Below are 23,538 nucleotides of genomic sequence, written 5' to 3' on the forward strand. Positions count from 1 at the left end.
TTTCAGAGAAAGAAGTCATGCCAGACAAATCTAATCTCTCTCTCTCTCTCTCTTTTTATAAAATTACCAGCTTGTTAGATGAAGGGAATGCTGTGGATATAGTACATCTTGATTTCAGTACAGGGTTACCCATGACATTCTTGCAAACAAGCTAGTAAAATGTGGGCTAGACAACATAATTGTTACATGGACTTATAACTGGTTGACTCGCTGAACCCAAAGGGTGCTCAACAATGGCTTCTTTTCATCCTGGAGAAAAGTGACCAGTGGGGTCCCACAGGGTTCTGTCCTGGGCCCAGTGATATTCAACATCTTTATCAATGACTTGGATGACAGAATTGGGGGTATACTTATCAAATTTGCAGATGACACCAAATTAGGAGGAGTAGCTAATACCCCAGAGGACATGATCCAAATTTGAAATTATCTTAATAGATTAGAAAGCTGGGCCAAAGCTAACAAAATGAATGTCAACACGGAGAAATGTAAGATACTGCACTTAGGGTGGAAAAATGAAATGCAGAGATATAGGATGGGTGACACCTGGCTGAATGATACTATGTGTGAAAGGGATCTGGGAGTCCAAGTAGACCACAAATTGAACATGAGTCAACAGTGTGATGCGGCAGCTAAAAAGGCCAATGCAATTTTAGGCTGCATCAATAGAAGTATAGAGTCTAGATCAAGAGAAGTAATACTGCCACTAGATTCTGCTTTGGTCAGGCCCTACCTGGAATACTGTGTCCAGTTCTGGGCACCACAATTCAAAAAGGATGTTGAGAAACTGGAGCATTTCCAAAGGAGGGCGACTAAAATGGTGAAGAGTCTGGAAACCATGTCCTATGAGGAACGACTTAGGGAACTGAGCATTTTTAGCCTGGAGAAAAGAGGGTTAAGAGGTGATATGATCGCCCTGTTTAAATATTTGAAGGAATGTCATATTGAGGCGGGAGCTAGCTTGTTTTCTGCTGCTCCAAAGAACAAGACTTGGAGCAATGGAAGCAAGCTCCAGGAAAAGAGATTCCACCTCAACATTAGGAGGAACTTCCCGACAGTAAGGGCTGTTCGACAGTGGAACACACTCCCTCGGAGTGTAGTGGAGTCTCCCTCCTTAGAGGTCTTTAAACAGAGGCTGGATGGCCATCTGTTGGGGATGCTCTGATTTAGATTTCATGCATGGCAGGGGGTTGGACTGGATGGCCTGTGCGGTCTCTTCCAACTCTATGATTCTGTGTTATATAAATAAATAAATAAATAAATAAATGTTAATTAGGATTTCTGGAAGCTGAAGTCCAACATTTTTGCAAAGCAAAGCCTCCCCAATCAGTCCTAACTCAATCTCCTGGGGAAAAGGACTCTACCTCTTGAAGAGTTTGTTATCATTGGTGGTGGCTAGACAGGACCTATGGGGTGCCGTCGTGACATGTGAGGGGCGGCGCTTTCAGACGCCCCTCGCCCCTTGCACATGACGAGGGCATCAAAATGGTGGTGCCCTATACATACGGGCGCCACCATGTTGACGTGTTGGACGCCTAGTGTCCACACTTCTCGGCGCGCTTGTGATGCTGCAAGTGCACAATTGGTGCCTTGTGGCGTCACAACCGTGCCGCAGAAAGAAGCCGCTTTTTGCAGGTTCTTTTTGCTGTGCGAGGGAGCCGTGCGGTTTGTCCGCTGCTGCTCCCTCATGCAGCAAACCATCATCAGGAAGTAAAAGTAAGTATGTCAAACACCCATCCAAACATATGTAGAGAGATCTTGTAGCTCCTTTGAGACTAAATGAAAGAAAGAAGTTGGCAGCATGAGCTTTTGTAGACTTCAGTCTACTTCTGCAGATGCATACTTTTTTTCTTTCAGGTGCTCTCAAAGATGTTGAGAAAATCTCTCTACATACTGATTCTCCAGACTAACACAGCTATATCTTTGAATCCACCCACCCATAAGGTAGCTGTACATCCAAAGAGGCAATATATTCCTTTCTTGCTGAATGTGGAAACACAGAATTTTATGCTGGCGTTGCAGCTAGAAGGTGACCAACACAGTTGTGATCACCTTCAGCAACAAGTCAGATGTCTCACATCCAGGTAAGTCAACAGAAGCATATCTGTAACATTCAAAGATACAGCTGTGTTAGTCTGTAGCATCAGGATGTGGAGAGATGTTGCAGCCCCTTTGAGACTTACTGCAAGAAAGAAGTAGGCAGCAGGCGCTTTCCTAGGTTTCAGTCTACTTCCTTAGATGCATTTGAGGAATAGAGTATGTGGAAAGATCGTATGCAATCCCTTTGATGGTCAATGAAAGAAGGAAATTAGGAACATGAGCTTCCCTAGGCTTCAGCCTACTTCCTCAGACGCATTTGGGGCTGTTTTATGACCTTCCTTGGGCCCAGGGCTGCACTCCGAGAAAGAGAGCTCAGATGCCCCAACAAAGTGCCTTTCCCAGAATGCCACAGCAATGGGTCCATGGCAGTGAAAGCGGGCTCCAAAGGGAATCCTGGACTGTATCATCTCTGCAGTGTGGCTGCAGCCCAAGCCTCGCCCTCGGTCCCTTTAACTACCCCAGAGCCACGCATGCGCGGGAGGGCTTGGCTCCTGGCAGCCTGGGGAGGGGGCCAGGCCAGCCTCAGGGCCTTTGTGCGGCTGCCGGCCGGGGCTTCCTCGCCTCCTCCTCCGCCTGGCGCTGCAAGGCAAGAAGCCCCTGTCTCCCTTGGGGCGCCTTGGCAGAGCCTCAGCTCCAGGCAGGGGCACCCTAGGTCCTCATTTCCCAGGACTGCCCTCCATCCCAGCTTTCTGCCCAGGAGAAGGTCCTCCATTTTGAGGATGGGTGTCTCTCTCTGGGAGGGTTTCCACCACCGTCCTCCATTTTCTCTGACCATCCTACATTTTGCAGTGCCTTGCCCTCCTCTGCAGTGAGGAGGACCTCAGGGCTCCAGAGAGCAGCAGCAGCAGCTTCCCGCCTTTCCTGCCAGCTGGGCTCGGGGACTCCCTCCCTGAGCAAACCTGCCTTGCAGCAGAGGAGGGCCAGGGCTGCAGGGAGCCCCAAAGGAGGAGGAAGGAAGAGGGAAAGGGCGCCTCTCTGCTGCTCCTTTTGTCTGGCTCCCTCCTCTGCTGCTGAGCCACCTGAAAGAAGAGCTGCTTCAAGCTTGGCTCTTCCCTCCCTCCTTCCTTCCTTGCTTTCGCCCTCCTGCCCTTGGGATGCTCTCCTGGACCTGCTGCTGCTGCTGCTGCTGCTGCTGCTGCTTGAACCCTTGGCCATGCCTTGCTAGGTGAGTGCGGTTTTTCCTCCCCTTTTCGGGCTCAGTGAGGTGGTGGTTGTTACTATTAATAGCAGGGGGTTAGACGGGATGGCCCTTGTGGTCTCTTCCAACTTGATGGTTCTATTACTACTACTACTATCATCATCAGGGGGTTGGACTGGATGGATGGCCCTTATAGTCTCTTCCAGCCTCATGGTTCTGTGATTCTTTTACTACTACTATCATCGTCATCATCATCATTACCATCATTAATAGCAGGGGGTTGGACTGGATGGATGGCCCTTTGGGTCTCTTCCAACTCTATGATTCTATGACTATTATTATTTTTATCCCCATCATCATCATTTTTGATTTATATAGCTCCATCCAGATACATGGCGCTTTACAGTGACAACATACAAACATTTTATTGTTGAAAACACAATTTAATGATATACTGTTACTGAAAACATTCTATACTATGAAAGACAAAAATTCAATATTAAAATATGATGTGAGGGGGAAAACCTATACACAGACAAAGTGTCAAATAAAACACAATTGGCAATACCAGTCGTTAGTTACAGATATACTATAGAGCGTGTAGATCTCCATCCTCAAGGATGCTCTCTGTCTGCATCCTTGAGGGAGACCTGCCTAGTCTCAATTTCTTAACCCTTTCCAGTGTCCTCTCTTAGGTTCCTGGGTGGTGGTGGTGTTGTTACTGTTGTTGTGTGCTTTCAAGTCGTTTCTCACTTATGGCGACCCTATCATGGGGTTTTCTTGGCAAGTGCTTTCACAGGGGGCTTGCCATTGCCTTCCCCCGAGGCTGAGAGCCTGTGACTTGCCCAAGGTCACCCAGTGGGTTTCATAGCTGGGCCAGGAATCGAACCCTATTCCTCAGTTTAAAATATCAACCTCTCTGTCTCCGGGGTCTTGTGTGCATAAACCACACCCTAATTGTCTGTCTTGCCTTGTCTTAAAGGGCCTCAGCCCTCTTAACTGCCATGTCTTCAGCTGCCTTGTTTTTCTGTCTCTAGCAACCTGAAGAAGCTGGCCAGCAGCAGAGGAGTTGCTCTGCTATAAAGCAGCAACCAGGGGTGAAATTGGATGGATGCAGGGATGCCAGGTGGCAAAGTGGATGCTGGCAGCAGCAATGCTGCCACCCCAAGAAGATTGGAAGCCAGAGATGGGGTGGCACAAAGGGAGGAGGAGCAAGAAGAAGAGGGGGATGAAGATCTCAGAGATGGTGGTGTCCCCTTTTTTGTGAACCGAGGAGGGCTTCCCATCAATCAGGCCACCTGGGAAAGGATGTGGAAACATGTGGCCAAGATCCACCCTGAAGGAGAAAAAGTGGCTCTGAGGATTCGGGGAGCCACTGACCTACCCAAGGTGAGAGGGGTTTTGGTTAGAAGGAATGTCACTCCCTGCTGCATTTCAAGAACTCTCCCCTTGTCTTTCTAGCTTGAGAGGAATGGATGGGCTCTGAGAGTCAAAGTAGACACACCAAAAGACACAAACCAAGGGCTTCTCTACAACAGTGAGTTGGAAAAGAGGAAATCGAGATGGGGGATGTGTGGCCCTTCAGATGTTGATAGACTACAGTTCCTATCATCCATCTTTATTAGCTGTTGCTGGCTGGGGTTAGTGGAAGGTCATGTACAATTGCATCAGGAGATCCACACATTTGCCAACCTTGTGGTACATTTAACTGGAAATAGTTATTTTACATAAGAAGAGGGGCTCTCTTAGTAGGCTGTGGCAAAAATGATTATGAGAATGTTCAGGGTTAAATTGTGTACATTGTGATATGAGTATTCCTAGGTTCAACATACATAAAGTAAAATAAATGTTTAGGAGGGTAAGGAAACTGAGTTGCAGAAGACTTGCACTTGCTAACTTGTATCAAACCTTGTAGTGAAGTACATCTAGAGGAGCAAGACTCTCAGTTTAAGGAGGTTGTTCAGAAGAAACTGAAATCTGAGTTGTATACCCATGCTTGAAAAGGGTTTCATTTTGTCTGTTGTTAGATACCACTGATTTGTTCTGTATAAAAATACTAAAGAACTAATTACAGTGGGTGGTGCTGGCAGACTCTTCCACAAAGAAGTAATTCTTCACATCCATATTGCTTTGTAGTCAACATAGTGTATCTGTACCATTTCTGATAATAAATTGTGCAAAACATGGAGGCAGCCTTGTTGGAGACATTTGCAAAACAAAACAACAACAAAAACACAATAGAATAAACCAAATGGTTCATGTAGTGCAAGAAGATCTTGCTTGTGTCTGGTGAACAGCAATGCCAGATGGCTTAGCTGAGTGGGCAATGGGAGGGAATTCTCTGGGGATGGGAAGACAGATGGGAAATCAGCTACTAAATAGAAAAAAAAAATGGCAAAGCAGAGTGGACTCCATTCCATATAGCCTAAGCTGCCTGTGAACAGTTGTCTTGTACAAGGCAAACTGTTAGCTGTCTGGCTGTGCTAGCCTTTATATATGTAGCCTTCACCAAGCAGATATGTTGTCCTCAAACCTTTCAGTTTGCAGCCTCTGTGATCCTGACAGTTTTAACCATAACATTGTTAATCCCTGAAAAAGAAAGTTTATAAAGGTGTGGCTGCAATGGTCAGAGCCACTGTATATGAATTGCTTACGGCAGCTGGTAGGTTGCCCATATTGCGTCAACTGCTCTTAAGTATACCTTTTACTTAGAAGCCCCAGTTTTGTGATCTGGCATTCTTATCTTTTCACTGGGTTGGGCACAAACATTCTTGAGTTCTATTACAAATTGGCCTATTATGCTGGGAACAGGTTCCAGCCTCTTCACTGATACTGTTGGATGACCCCGTGATGCGGCTTGGCATTTGGCACTTGGTCACTGGAGATAGGCATGGGACAGGCACTTGTCTGCTGTGACTAAGTTCATTGGAGTTCCTAGGCCTGCTAGTCATAAATATTAGTACACTTTCTGCCAGCCTTTGCATCCAATAAAAGGCTTGTTAGTGAATCTCACTATGATGGAATATAGCCAGATTATCCCACTTTACCAGCTAGGGAAAAGTTCTTCTGCATCTTCCCTTGCACTTTCCTTTTCTTTTCCATGTTCTTGGAGAGATTGATAGCTTCCCAGAATGGGTCTAAAGGATAAATTTGTTCTGACACAAGTGAGCAGAATGGATGGAGTGAAAAGAAGCACATTTTAGAGTTAGTACTGCAACCTAAAACCATGCAGGAGGGCATGAAGACATCTCTTGTGTTTTGCATTTTTTGTTCTTGTGCATTATTGCCAAACTTTGTTTTCCCCCAGTGCTTTTGGATTTAGTGCTTTGCTATCTGAATGCTGAGAACATGCTAGACCTGCCAAAACTCTACGGTTCTAAAGCTGGGATGTAATCTCTGTTCTCTAGATGTTTCATGTCTGGGTGAGATCCAGTTCCAAGCTCTATGAGTCAAATATGGGTGTCTGGCAAGTCAACTAGTTGAGTGTCAAGAGTTCATGTACTGTATAGATTTATAACTGAGGTTATGTCTGCATTGTAAAAGCTGTGTGGGAGTGGTTGAAAGTGATGTTCTCTGTTCTGCCTCTGAGAATGTCTGAATAACAGAGCCATACTTGCAAATCTTCTGTTGTGTGATTTCTCAAAGAACTATCTCTGTCAGGGCTTCTCTAAACCAAGTTTGGGCAAGTTACTTTTTGGACTACATCTCCCAGGAGCCCTCAACCAGGCCAAAACAGTAAGCTTTCCAAGTAGTGCTCTAAGCATCACACCCTTCTGTTATGTATGCTCTGTGCTGATAACCTGTAATGAACACTCATTGCCAGTTCGTACTTAACCCAAAGTCCTCTTCAGCATTTAAAAAAATTGAAAGACTTTGGTGGTTTGGGGAGTGAGTGCAGGACTGCAGAAGTCCAGACTCAGGGTCTCTTTTTGATCATGCTGGGATTGCTGCATAGTCAAAGCAGTCTAATTGTCCAAATTCCCTTTAGAAAGGAATAATAGAGCCAGGAACAATCACAGAGAAAATACACACACACACACACGTGTGTGTGTGTGTGTGTGTGTTTCCTTTTAGCAGTTGCTCAGATCAATTAAATCTTGGGCTTTGATATATTTTGAGTAGAAAAAAATGACAGTAGGGCAATATCCCAACAAAACAATTAATATAGCTTTTCAGTTACTTCAGAGATAAGAGGAACAGAACCCTGTCCCCTCTTTTCTCTAAGGGAATTACTGAAGACCTGAATATGCAGGAAACCTTAGCTCAGTCTGGGCTCCAGGCCCAGGTTTGTGTATACCAAATTGCTCATCAGTCTAATTGCTTAAGTGAGGGCCTAGTTACAGTAGGAGAATGCTCCACACTTTAAGTGGTTTACATTACATTACATTGTCTGGGATTATTGCATTTGCCCCAGTAGTACAACACATGAGGAAGAAAAACAGCAAGAACCCCTACTTTTTCCAGAAGACAAAAGAGCAAGTGAGAGAAGGGTTATTTATCTAATTCCAGAATCCCCCAGCTACTTTCTGGTAGCTGCAGTAAAAGAGTGACTTTTCCAAGGTCTGATATATACTGTAACTGCAGCAGAGATAGGGCCAGTAGTCCACACACACAAACCCAGTTGGCTAGAAACATTTGGACATCATGTTTTTCTTTAAATGTCAGTTGCTTCTGCTTCTATTGTGATGTGTCATTTAGTTCCTTACCTCGAGCAATCTGTTACTGATATTTCAAACCAAACTTTCTGGAATTTCCCAGGTTCTTCTCTTCTGTACAGTTCCATTACTGTTCTCCTGAGAGCATTCAAAACACATTAAGTGCCTGCATCTCCATTTGTTTTGGAAGTATGTTCCAGCTCTTTTGTTTTCTGCATACATCCTTACTGGACTAATGAATAGCTGTTAAAAGTTGCATAGGTCTGCTATCATATTCCTTTTCTTGTCTTTACCTAAGAGCTAGTCCCTGTGCTTGTGTATAATCAGACCCATAGTGATTTAGCAGGTGTTGGCTGCAGACACAACATAGGTTCTTGAATAGTTCAACATTCAACAGTACTAGGAATGGATGAATGAATCTATTAGGGTCATTTTGAATTTTGATACCCCAGAGGACAGGATCAAAATTTGAAATGATCTTAATAGATTAGAAAGCTAGGCCAAAACTAACAAAATGAATTTCAGCAGAGAGAAATGTTAGGTACTAGACTAGGGCAGGAAAAAAAAAAGAAATGCAACAGTTTGGATGGGTGACACCTGGCTTGAAACAGTATATGTGAACGCGATCTAGAAGTCCTAGTAGACCACAAATTGAACTTGAGTCAACAGTGTGATGTGTCAGCTAAAAAGGCCAATTCAATCCTAGGCTGCATCAATGAAATTATAATGTCTAGATCAGGGCTAGGCACACTTTTTGAGGCGGGGGCCGGGTTGCTGTCCCTCAGACAACTGGGGGGCTGAAGCCGGGGGGTGGAGCTTCCACCCTCCAGGGCGGGGACTCATGCCAAGGGTGGAGCTTCACGCTCCGGGGGTGGGCTGCATGCCTGGGCGGGCTTCCACCCTCCGGGGGCCAGGCCTCCTCCTCTTTGCCGGCCTGATGGGGCCCAGGCCCCGTCAGAGGCCGGCAAAAAAGCTGGCGGGGCTGCCAGTGCTGGAGGCCTCCCCTCTTTGCCGGCCCTGACGGGGCCCAGGCCCCATTAGGGCCAGTAAAAAAGCCGGAGGGGGCCGCCAGTGCTGGAGGCCTCCTCTGGCAAAAAAGCCAGCGGGGCCGCCAGCGCTGGAGGCCTCCCTCTCTTTGCCGGCCCCTGATGGGGCCCCAGGCCCCGCAGAGGCCGGCAAAAAGCGGAGGGGGCCGCCGATGCTGGAGGCCTCCTCTGGCAAAAAGCCGGTAGGGGCCACCCAGCGCTGGAGGACTCCTCTCTTTTGCGGCCCTTTTGCCATCGCTGGGGCCCTCAAAAGGCCTCCGGCAGCGGCAGCGGGCCTCTTGGAGGGCCCCGCAACGGCCAACGGCTCCCAGAGGCCTGCTGTGGCGCGAGCCCTCTTGGAGGGCCCAGCGAAGGCAAAGGCTCCCAAGGCCCACTGCCACTGTGGAGCCCTATCGAGGGCTCCGGCGGCGCAGCGGCCTCCCAGAGGCCGCCACAATGGCGGCGAAGTCTCGCGCAACCTTTCTTGTGGTCGTGCGAGACTTCGCCTCTAGGCCGCCGCCATTTGTTTTTCTAAATGGCGGTGGAGTCTCGCGCGACCTCAGGGAAGGTACGCAATACTGCCATTTTGAAAAACAAAATGGCGGTGCCCGGGAGCGGCAAAAAGCCGCAATCGGTGGCGGCGGCAGCAGGGGCAGGCAGGGGCCGGCCGGAGGTTGCCGACCCCTGGTGTAGATCGAGGGAAGTGATAGTACTCTATTCTGCTTTGGTCAGGCCTCACCTGGAAAACTGTGTCCATTTCTGGGCAAACAATTCAAAAAAGATGTTGACTAGCTGGGGTGTGTCCAGAGGGTGACTAAAATGGTGAAGGGTTTGGAAGCCATGTCCTATGAGGAGTGACCTAGGAAGCTGGGTATGTTTAGCTGGAAAAGAGAAGGTTAAGAGGTGAGATGATACCCTGTTTAAATATTTGAAGGATGTCATACTGAACATAGAACAAATTTGTCTTCTATAGCTCCAGAAAATAGGACCTGAGCAATGGGTTCAAGCTACAGGAAAAAACATTCTATTTCTACATTAGGAACAACTTCCTAACTGTAAGAACTGTTTGACAGAGGAGTTCACTCCCTCAGAGTGTGGTGGAGTTTCCTTTTATTAAACAGCGGCTGGGTGGCCATCTGTCAGAAGTGCTTTGATACTGTGTTCCAGCATGAAAGGGGATTGGGATGGATGGCCCTTGAGATCTCTTCCATCTCTATGATTCTATTATGAAAATGCTCTAATGCCTTCTACAGAAATTGGTAGTAATAAGTAGGACTTGTGCACTGTTGGCTAGCAAACAGGTTATTTACTTACAAGGAACTCCAGTCCTTTTCACACATCTACTTGTTGCAAAGGGTAGATAAATCTATTAATTTCCCCTTCCAGCCATATTTAGTAGTTGTTTTTTGTAAGGTTATTTCTTTCTCACTGAAAATTTTTTTGCAGACTTTGGGGAAATTGTTTTTTTAAAAAAAAATCTGGAAATTTTTAACCTTCTTTCTTTCTTTCTTTCTTTCTTTTTTTTGACACTTACTGTCACCATGGACAAGCCACTTCTTAAAAATCCAAAATGTGCTTCAGCTGTACTTGATTTCACAATAACCTTGTGAAGTAGCTTACTCTTTCTACTTTCACAACATGGCCTGTCTATCAGTGCTCTTCTCTTCTATTCTATTCTATTCTATTCTCTTCTCTAGAGTTTCTGAAATTATCAGACTTCCTACTGAACTATCTAAAAATGGAAGAGTAAATTGACTCTTTTCTTTCTTTCTGTCACTCCTTCTCTCTGCAGATGACTAGCCTTAGATGACCAGCAATAAAAATGAGCTGTTTCATATAATTATGTGGGGTGATGATCTCTTGTGCCTTCGGTGCTGAGCCTGGGTGTGGTTGCTTGTGAGTAAGCTGATGTCTTTTTGGTGATCTCATATCTTTCCTGCTTGCTCTCCCTCCCATATACAGATTCCTATACCGAGTGTGCCTACGCTCCAGCCGTCCACTCTTATTCCTGAGCGCCTGGAAGCCATACAGCGCTACATCAGGGAACTTCAGTATCCTTTCAATGTTTTGCCATATTGACTAGGAATGAAAAAAGAAACAAGGCAGCTTCCCTTACTTGAGAAAATTTCTGACTGCTTGGTACTCTAGCCCAACTGACAAATAAAACTCCCTCTCTGAGGAAACTGCTGTTCCTTGCTGCCTGTGGTTTTGCTGCCCTACTAGTTTCCTTTCATTTGTTCTCTTGGCATCCTGACATCTTCTATGTAAGCAAGTAAAAGTACATTGCAAGCTGCCCTGTCTCTGTTACCAGGAATACAGTTTTCAAAAAACATTTTGCTTGTTAACACATCATGATTCATTTAGGAAGTTCAGGGACAGTAGGAAAGGTCCTGGCTAACTTTGCTTAGGATAACTGGCTTAGCATTTAGTTGTTCAGTGCACTTGGCTCTCTTGGATGCCAGCTGTTGGTGCCTATAACTGCAGTTAGCACTAACAGAGGCAGGGAGGGAGGATTTTTCTAACAATCACAGCTGCGGAGGAAACAGTGAAATCCAGAGTTTGGGAAAATAATTTTTAAGGACTACAGCTCTAATGGAAAGTACGTTTTCCCTTGCAGTGCAGTCCTGATGCAAATGAGGGTTGCAATTGCTATTAAACTGAACACACACACTCAAATCTTGACTTGTTTTTGATGACACATTCAGAGCCTCCTCTAATGTGGTCCTAAGAGCACCATTTCACTTTCAATGTCTTTTTATGCTGCCAGTTCTTTGTTTTGTCTTGTCAGTGTAGCGACTGATTTCTTTGATATCATAGACCTAAGCTAAAAGGCACCAACCTCGGGGGTGGAGGGAATGAAATCTCCTGCTCACAGGCAACCATGCTTTCCCAAACTGTGTGGGTCTTAACTCCTTAATCCCAGATACAATCATACTGGGACACAGTTCTTTGAAATTAAGAAAAGCAGGCCTTTGACTGGGTGAGTTCTGTTGCTCTAGACCTCTTTTTCTCACTAACTCTCCTCTTTTTCTTTTCTTGTCTATTTTTTTTTTATGTTACTTTCTCAACAGGCTCTTCCCCTTCTGAATTTGGCCACAGGTTTAGGCTGCACCCTAGTCTGGCCAATGTCTGACTTCCCTGAGGAAGCTCAACACAAAGGCTAAACTCCAGTGTGGAGCTCAGATGCAGCTGCTCAGAGCTATGACTTCTTGCTCAATTAAAAGAATGTGATTTTCTTCCAAGTGTTCAGGAAATTACACAGCACCAGCAACACTATACCTAACAGCTGGTGAAATATCAACTTAGGGATCTGAACCCATATTGTCTGACATCTCTGCAAACTTGGTTGTTTTTGATGTCTTTCTAATATAGTAAATATAGATGGAGGCAGAGCTTAGGTAAACACCTTATTTGGGCTACAGTCTCTGAATTCCCTAGCTACTATAGATATATCATTGAATACTAAAGAGAATTATCCAATTATCAACTCATTTAAAATATGATGCTGGAGAAGAGTTCTACAGCTATTGTGTACTGCTAAAAAGGCAAATAAATGGGTCTTAGAGTAAATCAACCCTGAACTCTTCCTAGAAGCCAAGATGACTAAACTGAGACTGTCATACTTTGAACATATCATGAGAAGACATGATTCACTAGAAAAGATAATAATGCTTGCTAAGGTAGAAGGCAGTAGGAAAAGAGGAAGATTGTATTCCAGATGGACAGACTCAGTCAAGGAAGCCACAGCACTTTAATCTGCAGTACCTGAGCAGGGCTGTTGATAATAGGATGACTTGGATGTCTCTCATTCACGGAGTTGCCATAAGTAAAAGTTGATTTGACATCAGTTAACAATTACCACACTGGCTGGAGGATTCTGGGAATTATAGTCTAAAACAAGTAATGTTCCCGAGGTGTGGATGGAGGTACACGTTTCCTGATTGCACATGTCATCTATGAAGCAGGCTTGTTGCAGGACCACATTATGCTTGGTGTTCTGACATAAGGTGTCATGAAGCAGATTGGAGGAGCATCATTATTCTGTCTGTAATAAAAAATTACAATGAGCCCTCTACATTTGCTGGGATTAGGGATGCAGGACCTCCACAAAAGTGGAAAAAACACAAATAAAACAACACTTTTTTTAACCTGGGAAAACACCTCTCTAGGAATCTCTAGGTCCTCCAGAGTGCAACTCTATGGTCAACATCCAATAGAGGCTGAAAAAAATTGCTGGAGGTTCTCTCTAGGAATCTGTATGTCCTCCAGTGCAACTTCTGGTGAAGGTTGGTCATAGAGTTATGCTGGAGGATCTAGAGATTCCTAGAGAGACATATAAATCAAATCCGCAAAAAGTCAAAGCTGCAAATGTGGAGAGCCAGCTATATTCCAAATATATTTTGAGGTTGTTGTCCATCTTGGAAGATGGATTGCTTCTGACTCATTCAAAGGAAATTTGGTGTCAGCAGTGAATGAGGGAGAAGGATGTGATGAATAACTGTTTTTTAACTGTTGACTTCCTCTTTCTTTGTGTAACCAGGCATTTTTTCCCTCCCACATTTCATCTCCCCCAGCCCATTCATTCTCTGTTGTTTTGTCACAAGTTTTTTTTAAATGGTGTTTGGTGTTTTGCCTTAATTCTCTCTCTTCTGTCACCCTATAGGCTGATGGATCTGGCCAAAGAAATGACAAAAGAGGCCCTGCCAATCAAATGTCTAGAGGCTGTGATCCTTGGACTGTATCCTTCCACCCACCCACCCACCCCAGAAGACTGTGTGCATTCTGGTTGAAACAAAATAGTGTCAACATTACAACTCTAGTACTGTAGCATTTATTCTGTAAAAGCCAGTGTGGTTTAGTGGTTTGAGCATTGGACTATGTCTCTTGAAAGCAGGATTTAAATCCCCGCTCAGCCACAGAAACCCACTGGGTGACCTTGGGCAGGTCACACACTCTCAGCTTCAGGGGATGGCAATAGCATCACCCCTCTGAAGAAATTTCCAAAGAAAGCCCCATGATAAGCTTGCTTTAGGATTGCCTTAAATTGGAAATGACTTGAAGACACACAGCAACAAATAACAATTTATCCTGTGCTGTTACACTGTAAGCAAAATGCATTTGGGTAGACATTATTTTGCTTCTCTCTCTCTCTCTCTCTTTGTCCAATCATAAGACATGAGATAAAGTGGTAGCATCTTTTTATGCATGATGTTTTCACTTTGTCCTCTTCTAATAGTCTAGAAACACCCTTTCACACTACACAATTGTAGTGCCATGATTCCAGTTCACTTGCTTTGGCTATATCCTATGGAATTCTGGGGTTTGTAGTTTGGTGAGGCACTAGAGCTGTCTGAAAATTCTAAGCACCCCTCCCTAAACTGCCAATCCCAGGATCCCCTAGGATGGAATCATGGCACTTAAAGTAGAATCATTATAATTGTGTTGTGTGCAAGGGCCCCAGATTATTGTGGGTTGGGGTAGCAGGACATTTGTTTTATGTGAAGTTGCAGTGCTGAATTTCTTGTAGTTTTAGTTTTTCCCGTTAGTGATTGAAAAGTAAATTCCAGTTATTAAATCTGGAAAGAATTGAAATATATATATATATGTTATATTGCACCATTTCCTCATAAATTAGTTTTCAAATCTTTGGAAAACGAGTTCTATCCTAGAGCTTGAAATATTGATAATTAGCCCATTTGTGTACTGATTTACATGAAATGCTTCATGTAAACTGGTACATCTCGCAAAGAAGTTTCACATGGCATGCTATGATTTGTCAGTATTTACAATCCACTTTACAGTTGATGTCACAGTCAGACCATCTATTAAGAAAAATATGATAAATGCCTCAAATAGCAGATTACTATGACCAGCATATTACAGACCCCTTTCCCTGGAAGATCTCTACTACAAATGTGTGAGTGGGCCTTAGACACAGACCTTATGGGTAGGGTGGCTTGGGAGATGGCCTGTGCTGCTATATTGTCATCAGAGACCTCATTTGTGAGAGCTGGTTTTGAAGAAGGACCCTTCAAATTCGGTTATATGGGCCTGGCTGTCTGGTGTGGTGGTTTGAGCATTGAACTGTACATCTAGATACCAGGGTTCAAATCCCTGCTCAGCCATGGAAACCCATTGGGGGGCTGTGCAGACAGGCAATAAAAGTTGGCCTGGGGGTGGAGTTGGGATATGGCATTCACACTATGTATGACCCAACTGCCCCCAGGCCGGCATGATGCCGCACCCCCATTGCATAGTGGACACCGTCGCAGCACTCCTAAGGAGCACTGAAAAGCTGCACTTTTTTGCGGCTCCTTTTTGTGCCATGGAAAGGCCAGATCAGGGCTGCATCATGCAATTGCCACAGCCCAGATCCAGCAAAGAGAGAGGCAGTTGCAGGCCACCCCTTAGGGGGTCACCTCTGAGTGACCTTGGGCAGATCATACACTCTCAGCCTCACAAGAGAGCAATGACAAACCCTCTTTGAACAACCTTGCCAAGAAAATCTCATGACAGGGTCACCATAAGTCAGACATGACTTGAAGGCACACAACAACAGATCTCTGTGAAAGGTACTGCTATGTGGCATGCTCGTCTCACCACAGAACCTGTCCACCATTTACCACCATTCCATCCCAAACTCATTTGATTTTGGAACCTAAGCATGGTTAGGCCTGGTCAGTAATTAGATGGGTGAGGCATCTTCAAGTAGTTCTAGGAAAGACAACTGCTGCCATTAAGAGTTGACAGTACTAGGCTAGATGGACTCATGGTCTGATTCTGTATAAGGCAACATCTTATGTTCATATGATTTAATGTAGGGTCACTAAGATTAAGCTTAAATGAACAGCCATAATTGCATATCTGAGTCCATGTCTGAATGGTTTGGTTTGGTTTCTACCAGACCATAGACCATTTTTGGATAATTATAGCTTATCAAGTTGAGATACAAATTAGTCTTTTCTCCATGCATCTGGTTTTCTTCTCCAGCTGGATAAACTGGAAACTAACCATGAAATCTTCAGTTAACTACCGTATTATTGCTTTGTTTTTGTCCAAACAAGGGAACGATGGTTAACCATTTCAAAACAAGCCAGGCTATGAAAATATGGTGGAAAGTTTGTTTAATATCCTATGTTCTGAAGCTGTTAACCAGAGTTGCTTGATATTGATGAAATGCAAAAACTATGCCAGCTGAAGATTTCTGAATTGTTTGATACTTTGTATGATGGAATTGCATGTGTGGGCAAAAGCCTTATTCCTACTTTAGATTCTTGAGAAAATATGTTGTCATATTCTCCCACTATGTGTAGAAAAAGAAAATGTATCTTAAAGATGCCAAATTTAACACAAGTGAACAGCATTTGGTACTTAAAAAAATATTTAGATGGCTGTGTGCTATACATTAATAATCAGAGTGAGTGTGTGTGTCCATCTGTCCATCATCAAGGATGGAAAGTGGCAAAGTAGGAAAAGACCATGAAGGCAGGGCTATAGAGAGTTGTTTATGCAAGGAAGTATATTACATAGATGGAGCCAGAGAAAAAGCTGACTTGCAGATTCCAACAAGCTATACCCCTAAGACTGGTATAGAGAACCCAATGGCCTTGTAGCAAATGAGAATTTGATGCTCAAGATCACTGCCAAATACACGATTAAATGTAGCTGCTTAGACAGGAAAGTCCCTGTCTAAGTTTTTTTTTTGCTGACTTGCAGCTTCAGGTGAAGTAAATGTCATGCAGTATCTAGATCTACCTAGACCTACAATCTGAATCTAAATAACCAGGCTAAGATATTCTGGGAGATATAGAGAAGCGTTTATTAAGTTCATCTTTGCTTCATTACAAATTTCCTAAATACTTTGCCATTAACAGTTACCTCACCAACAACATGCCAACACTGGAGCGTTTTCCCATCAGCTTCAAAACCTACTTCTCAGGGAACTACTTCCGCCATATTGTGCTGGGGGTGAACTTTGGGGGGCGCTATGGGGCACTGGGCATTAGTCGGCGTGAGGATCTCATGTACAAGGCACCAACCTTCCGCACCCTGAGTGAACTTATCTTTGACTATGAGGAGGCATATCGGCACTGCTGGCACACCCTGAAAAAGGTGAAACTTGGCCAGTATGTGTCTCATGATCCACACAGCGTAGAGCAGATTGAGTGGAAGCACTCCATCTTGGATGTGGAGAAGCTGGGCCATGAGGAATTTCGCAAGGAGCTGGAGAGGCATTCCCGTGACTTGAGACTAAAGGTGAGATAGCTGGAGGAGCCAAGAGATCTTGTGTGCTTACAGCAGAGGTAGACAAGGTCTAGTAATCTGCAGGCCAGATTCACATCCCTGAGACCCACTGGGGGGGGGGGTGTGAAACCATAAATGGCTAAAAGTCCATCTCTATAAAAGATGCACAAAGGATTTTTTACTAATTGAAAAGATGAGCCAGCACTCCTGCATGCTTTCAAAATTCCATTCCAGAGTGGCATGGAAGAAGCCCAGAAGTTGCAAAAATCATTTTGGGAGGACTGTGTGTGATCTCCAGGCTGCATGATCTCCCTCAAGCTTCTTAAGCCTCAAACCATGGATAAGGAGCATGGAGTCACCCAGGTGTTTTTAGACTGCAATCCCCATTAGTAATGGCTAATGTAGCAAAGAAAGAGGGAACATGAAAGTGCAGTCCAGCACTATCTGGAAATAGTTGTTGTTTTTGGTGGGTTTTTCAGGATATCTGGAAAGTTACATGCTCCCTGACCCTTCCTTAAAGCCAAATGCTCCCAATTGTCTGGCCCAATCCATTTATTTCCATGTGCGAAGTCAAAGGCTTTCATGGCTGGCATCCATAGTTTTTTGTGGGTTTTTCGGGCTATGTGGCCATGTTCTAGAGTTTCTTCCTGACATTTTGCCAGCATTTGTGGCTGGCATCTTCAGATGTGCAATTGTGAAATTTATTTTCTGTCCTCCATTACGAAGTCCTAAAAGAGACTGCTGTGTCAGGAGGAATCAGTCAGGAATCCTCCATTGGTCCACATCTTAGATTTGGGTTTTTGCATGTATATATTGTATTTTACCAGAGTAGAAGCACTAGAAGCATCTTGCTTCTATAGATCTATCTCACTGGGATCTATGCATATGTAAGTATGGGAAGCAGAATCATGGAGTTACCAGGAACTTCCAACATCATCTTAGTTCCACCCAACTGCTAGTGTGGGAAGAAATTTGGACAGTGTGTGATGCAAATAAGTAAATACACTGTGATAGAAAACATCCAGCATTCATCAGAGATAATAATAATAATAGGATTTATTTATATGCTGCCCAATCACTGGTAATCTGGGCGGTTTACAACAGAGGATAACAGACAGTTCCCTGCCCTCGGGCTTACAATCTAAAAAGACACGACAGAAAAGGAGAAGGGAATGGGGGGGGAGGGGATCAGGTCCAGCATTCTTCTCTCCCTCTGAGGCCTGGACCAAGGCAGATGGACTGGAGAGAGGGCTCTTTTTCTTAATCGAGGCCGGGCCCGATGGCGTTGGGCCTATCCTTTTGCTCCCTCCCAGGCCAGAAGATGACAGTTGGAAGGAGGGAGGGGAGCAAAATGATCAGGAATGTGAACCAAGATATTGCTTGATCAAATCACATTTCACCTTCTCTCATCTGCTCCTTAACTATGCTTGCTCAGTAGCCTTAGATGTGCTTAACCTTAATCCCCTAACCCTATAATATGGAAATAATTCTGGTGTACATTACAGGTTTCTTGTAAAGACAGATATGTAATGTATTTGTGTAATGTTGTGAACATTCTAAAATAGCTGTACAAATGCTAGGTACTAGTGCTTGTGACATCCTTCCTACTTACTGCATTCTAATACTCATATCTTCCTCCTTTCTTACTGCATTTTCCCCCAGCAGCAAATGACTTGCACGGTTCACTGTCATTTTCCTTCTCCTTCTAGATCAGCAAAGGAACAGGGCCACCATCACCCACCAAGGATAGGAAAAAGGATGTATCATCCCCACAGCGAAGCCAATCCAGTCCACATCGTCGGAACAGTCGGACAGAGAGGCGGTGAGCACACAAAGCCATTTGTTCTGCACAGATGAACAGTTTTTATGTGGGATTTTTGCCCCCCACATACATTAATTTAAGCATTTATATACAGTGCATAGTTTGGTCTTTGCAGCATATGTTACATGCTTATGCTTGCATCTTTTGAGTACACAACTCTTTCTTGCTTCTTCCCTAAAACCAAGCTAGAGTAAACCTATTGAATCATTGGAATTTATATAGATGTTGAGTTTCGAAATGTCCATTGATTCAGTGGGTTATTCTGGTTAAAATTAAAAATAGGATTTAAGCTTAAATGTTGCATATGGATTATGGCTTCCCCCACCCACCAGTCATGGAAGTCAGCAAAGCCTTCCTTCTCCTGTGTGAGAGAATAACTTCAGCATGTCCATCTTAATAGTGGGTTGTGAGGAAACTCAGATGTGGGAAAATTTTGGCTCTGCTTCCAGCCTTTCCTAAGGCCTGACACAAAGTGAGAAACAGGTATTGGGAGTCAGGAAAGGGACTGATGTTGGCCTAACAGGCAATTATGATTGTAACTCCAGTCTAGACTTAGGGGTGGACCTCTCTCTGGGTTCTATCGAGAACTTTTCTTCGAAGAGCACTTATGATGGTTAGTTGGCCCCAGATCCACACCAGCATTATAAGAACATTAAAAAGGGTCATTCTGGATCAGACTAAAGATCTATGTAGATCAGCATTCTGTTCCCCAGAGACCAACCAGAAGCCTAGGAGAGGCCTATAAGGGCAACCTAAGTTTGATATCACTGTGTATGATACTGAAAGAAAGGAGGAAATGCCTCCCCATACTGAGGACCTCCTCTTAAGAGACAGGTCTTCAATAAGGATGCTCCCTCTCACCTATGTTTTCTATTTTTTCCCCATTTTATTAGACCATCTGGAGAGAAGAAACCTACAGAGCCCAAAGCCATGCCAGATCTGAATGGTTACCAAATCAGAGTGTAAAGAGTCTCCTGCCAATTGTGGATCACTCCCTGGGCAGCCTTTGAACCAGTTCTGGTGGCAGGATGTTCAGTGCAGAAAGTGGAAGCACAGTGGGCACAAAGTCTTGGATGTGTGTGTGTGTTTTCTTCTCCATTTTCTTCCTGCATTGTTGTCTCTGGAGCCTTAGTCTGCAGCATACAGGGCATTTACTTGTTTGACATAATGGTGGGATTTTTTTTTAATGGAGTGGCTAAACAAAACTCTTAAAGTAGCAGACCTGCCAGTCTTAAATTAGGGGTTATGTGCTAAAACAGTACTGATAGAAAGCTACTATCCAGCAGCCTACTGGTCCATGGTATTGCTGGAATGCTTTTAACTTTTTCTAGCCCCTTACTGGAACTTTGTCTCCTTTTTCTGAAAGAATGAAGTTAGTATGGAGGTCCCAGAAACAGGCAAAGTGCAGCTGGGAACAAAACAAATGCTAATCCTTGTGGAAGAATGTCTGAATTTTTACTATCTGACAATTTTAGTATTTTATACCAGGATTGGGTGGGGGACAACTGTATCTTCACATATGCCCTCAGAATCACTGACTTGATGGGTGTGCTTCTCTTTCAAATGGTGGTGTGCCTTGTATGATGAAAACCTGCTCCATCAGCAAGCCAACCAACTTAATCTCCAGGAAATGAATCTTTGAAAGAGGCAACTCAGGTGATGCCTGAGAAGTCAACAGAAAAATAGTGATAGCTTAATTGTCTAGTAATGGCAGTTGCCCATCACAATGCATGCAGGAGGATTGGTTGGAGACCAGATTTCTGTATCATTACTTTTTGGTGCTGTTCTGGCAATGAGTGTGTTGATAAAATGTTCTAGCCTTTAAGTGGCAGGGAATTGGGGGGGAGAAAAAGCAGATCCCTCTGATTAGATTCCATGAGTATTTCTGCCTCTTGATGGGGGAAAAAAGATGTCTTACTATTTCTAACAGCAGAAACCTTGCTCTGTCCCCTTATCAAGGTGTGTATTTGTTCTTACTATATGAAGATCACATATTGAGGTTTTTTAGGGCTTTTAACAGTATCTGGATATTGATGTATGAAGGGGACTGGGGGTCACATTACATTCAGGGTTGGATCTATTACTCTTTGTGCTCCCCTTGTCTATTTCTTCTTTTTCCTATCTTCCTGACTTGTGTAACACTAACATGTGCAAGGTTTTCTTCATCTAGTCTGGACCAAAGTCTTGAGTTGCCTTTCTTTTTGTCCTTTATATTTCAATAGTGAATGACTTTATACCTTCTGACTTAAAACCACAACTCAACATTTTGATAATTAAACATGGTAGCTGGTTTTAATCGAAGCCTGCTCAAGCCTGGATACTTCACAGTCCTATCTCAAGCCTCAGTTCACATCCCTTTATTATCAAACTGGTTGAACAGAAGTAGCTGTAAGTGAAATTACATAAATTGGGGGCTTCTTTACAGAAGATAGTGAGGATAGGACCCTACACTGTTTCAAGCAACTCTTGCTGTTTTGCAATAGTTGAAGGAGACAGAGTGTTCAACAGAGGTTAATCTAGTTTAATAAAGAACAAAACTAAAAGGTGGGATGGGTTAGTCTGACCAGTCTTAAAAGAAGCCTGTTTTTTGACAAGGAAGGTGGTAAACAGTCAACCTGAGTAAGTTCTATAAGATATGGCAGACTTCCCCCATCCCAGTTGCTTATCTCACTGTCTCAATGCTAAAAGAATTGAGGATCTATCAAGGGCTCATGTATTATGTACAGAAGATATTCTAGACTAGAGAAACTAAAATGCTTTCTAGTGTCTTCTTTCCCTGTTCTGTTCAGCATGGCCAGCTCAGGCTGCAGCATTTCAATAATCACAGGAAATGTGATTGCTTTCTTTCACTTTTCTATTCTTCCCCAACCTCCACAATCAGCCATCCTTTTTCATGTTCTTTAAATTTGACTCTTTTCATACCAGGATAATGCTGGTCTTCCTCTCAGCTAGTGAGCAGCCATGGAGTAAACACTTCCAGAAATTATGTGTTGTGGTGTCTCTCTGGTTGTGAAAGCTGGGAGTATTGTTGTTGATTAGTATTGCATTTTTGTGTATATTGGGGGAGTGGATATGAAACAATGTGATGTGAGTTTCCAGTCCTGTCTTGCTGAAAAGGTGAGATTTACAATATGCTAACATCAAGTGGAGGGAGGGTGGGGGAAGGCTACAACTGAAAAATGTATGCTACAGAAAGTGTCTGGACACTTATGAGCCAGATGCAAATGTGTCATGTATGTCCACAAACTATTAGCATTGTTTAGGGCACTGTTCAACATGCTTGTGGCTAGTTCTTTTTTGTTTCTCTACAACTAAGAAAAAACACTTTTAACTATGACGGGATCATATTTATATTTAAAGATGGCTATTCTTTTTGTAGTTTACAGTGAACCTGATTTTTAGATAATAAATAGTGAAAATTCTACTGCAAATCGAGCCCGTACTCATCCATCAGCAATCACTTCTGTGAAGTGTCTTAAGAGAGTAAAAGACCCTGCTCTTATTCAGTTGCCATTGTTTCTGTTTTTCTAGCTTAACTACTGGCTAAATCTATCTACACAGGAAAATGGGTGACGGGGAAGGAGTAGAACAGAAGCTGGTTAATATTTATTACCAGGCCATGATCTGTTAGCAGCTGAAAGAAACCTTATGTTTCAGTGTTCCTTTTGATCTTGAAAAATTGAGCCAAGTTCCAGGATTACATGTAAAGATGGTATCAAATTCATTTAGCTGAGCCCTTGAAATGAACCAGTAACTCCCATTATAATTTCTCTCTAAGAAATGCCATTGTGAAGCAGCCTACTCTTTTTTGTTTTTGCTGGTGGTGAACCACAGTTAATGTGAAAGTAAACATAAAACCTAATTGGAACATGTGTTCCTTTGCCAAGCATGTAGCAGTCTCTGCCTTTCTGTCTTGGGGTTCAGCTATAAGCACAGAGAACTTGGCATACTGGGAAAGATTCAGAAGAAAATTGTATCTGGCAGTTCTGATGAGGACTCACATATATTTACTGTAATGAAAAGGTGTGTAGGAGAAATATTTTAAAGGGTCTTCCAGGAAGAAACAACAGTCTATACTGAATGCCTAGGTTTCATAGCATCTCTTTAGAGATACTCCCTATGCCCTGCTATTGGCAAAACATCTGTTAATGATGCTTCAGGGGTGGGGAACTTGTGTCTCTCCATATATTGTTGGACTCAACTTCCACTGGCTCAAACTAGCATAGTAAATGGATGATGCAACCTCATCCAAAGGGCCATAGTACACCACTTCTGTTTCAGCCATACAGACTACATCCATACACTAGAAATAATCCTGTTTGACACTGTAATTGCCATGGCTCAATGCTATGGAATTCTGGGAGTTTGTTCTGTTTTACAGTGTCTTGACATAGATGTGGCAGGTCCCCCTTGAATAGTTGTGATGATAAAAGTAAAACGAATAATGTAGATCTGTCCCACAGAACTACTAACTAGGAAGAATAGTCTTTGTCAGACAGTGTCCCCTTCCGCTCTTTGTCTGTACTGCTTCAGAGACTGAATACCTTGGAGCTGAGT

At 43.7% G+C, this 23,538-nt stretch overlaps 1 protein-coding gene across 1 annotated transcript; it reads left to right on the forward strand.

Moving 5' to 3' along the window:
• Positions 1–3,077: 3,077 nt before the first annotated feature.
• LOC121916115 (tubulinyl-Tyr carboxypeptidase 1-like) lies at positions 3,078–23,276 on the forward strand. Its single transcript, XM_042440921.1, has 8 exons — positions 3,078–3,262; positions 4,273–4,624; positions 10,878–10,966; positions 11,839–11,895; positions 13,579–13,653; positions 16,790–17,171; positions 18,869–18,981; positions 19,875–23,276. The coding sequence occupies exons 2-8, from the start codon at positions 4,343–4,345 to the stop codon at positions 19,945–19,947; spliced, it is 1,071 nt and encodes a 356-aa protein (XP_042296855.1). The 5' UTR covers positions 3,078–3,262; positions 4,273–4,342; the 3' UTR covers positions 19,948–23,276.
• Positions 23,277–23,538: the final 262 nt, after the last annotated feature.

This window comes from Sceloporus undulatus, chromosome 1 (genome assembly GCF_019175285.1).
Source record: "Sceloporus undulatus isolate JIND9_A2432 ecotype Alabama chromosome 1, SceUnd_v1.1, whole genome shotgun sequence".
Lineage (NCBI taxonomy): Eukaryota > Metazoa > Chordata > Lepidosauria > Squamata > Phrynosomatidae > Sceloporus > Sceloporus undulatus.

What these genes read in the sequence shown, in the direction of transcription:
- LOC121916115 (XM_042440921.1), top strand. Translation starts at nt 4,343, where the DNA reads ATGGATGCAGGGATGCCAGGTGGCAAAGTGGATGCTGGCAGCAGCAAT. An exon ending in CGCTACATCAGGGAACTTCA is followed by an intron (nt 10,967 to 11,838) that starts GTATCCTTTCAA and finishes CCTTAATCCCAG; the next exon opens with ATACAATCATACTGGGACAC. An exon ending in GAGGCTGTGATCCTTGGACT is followed by an intron (nt 13,654 to 16,789) that starts GTATCCTTCCAC and finishes TGCCATTAACAG; the next exon opens with TTACCTCACCAACAACATGC.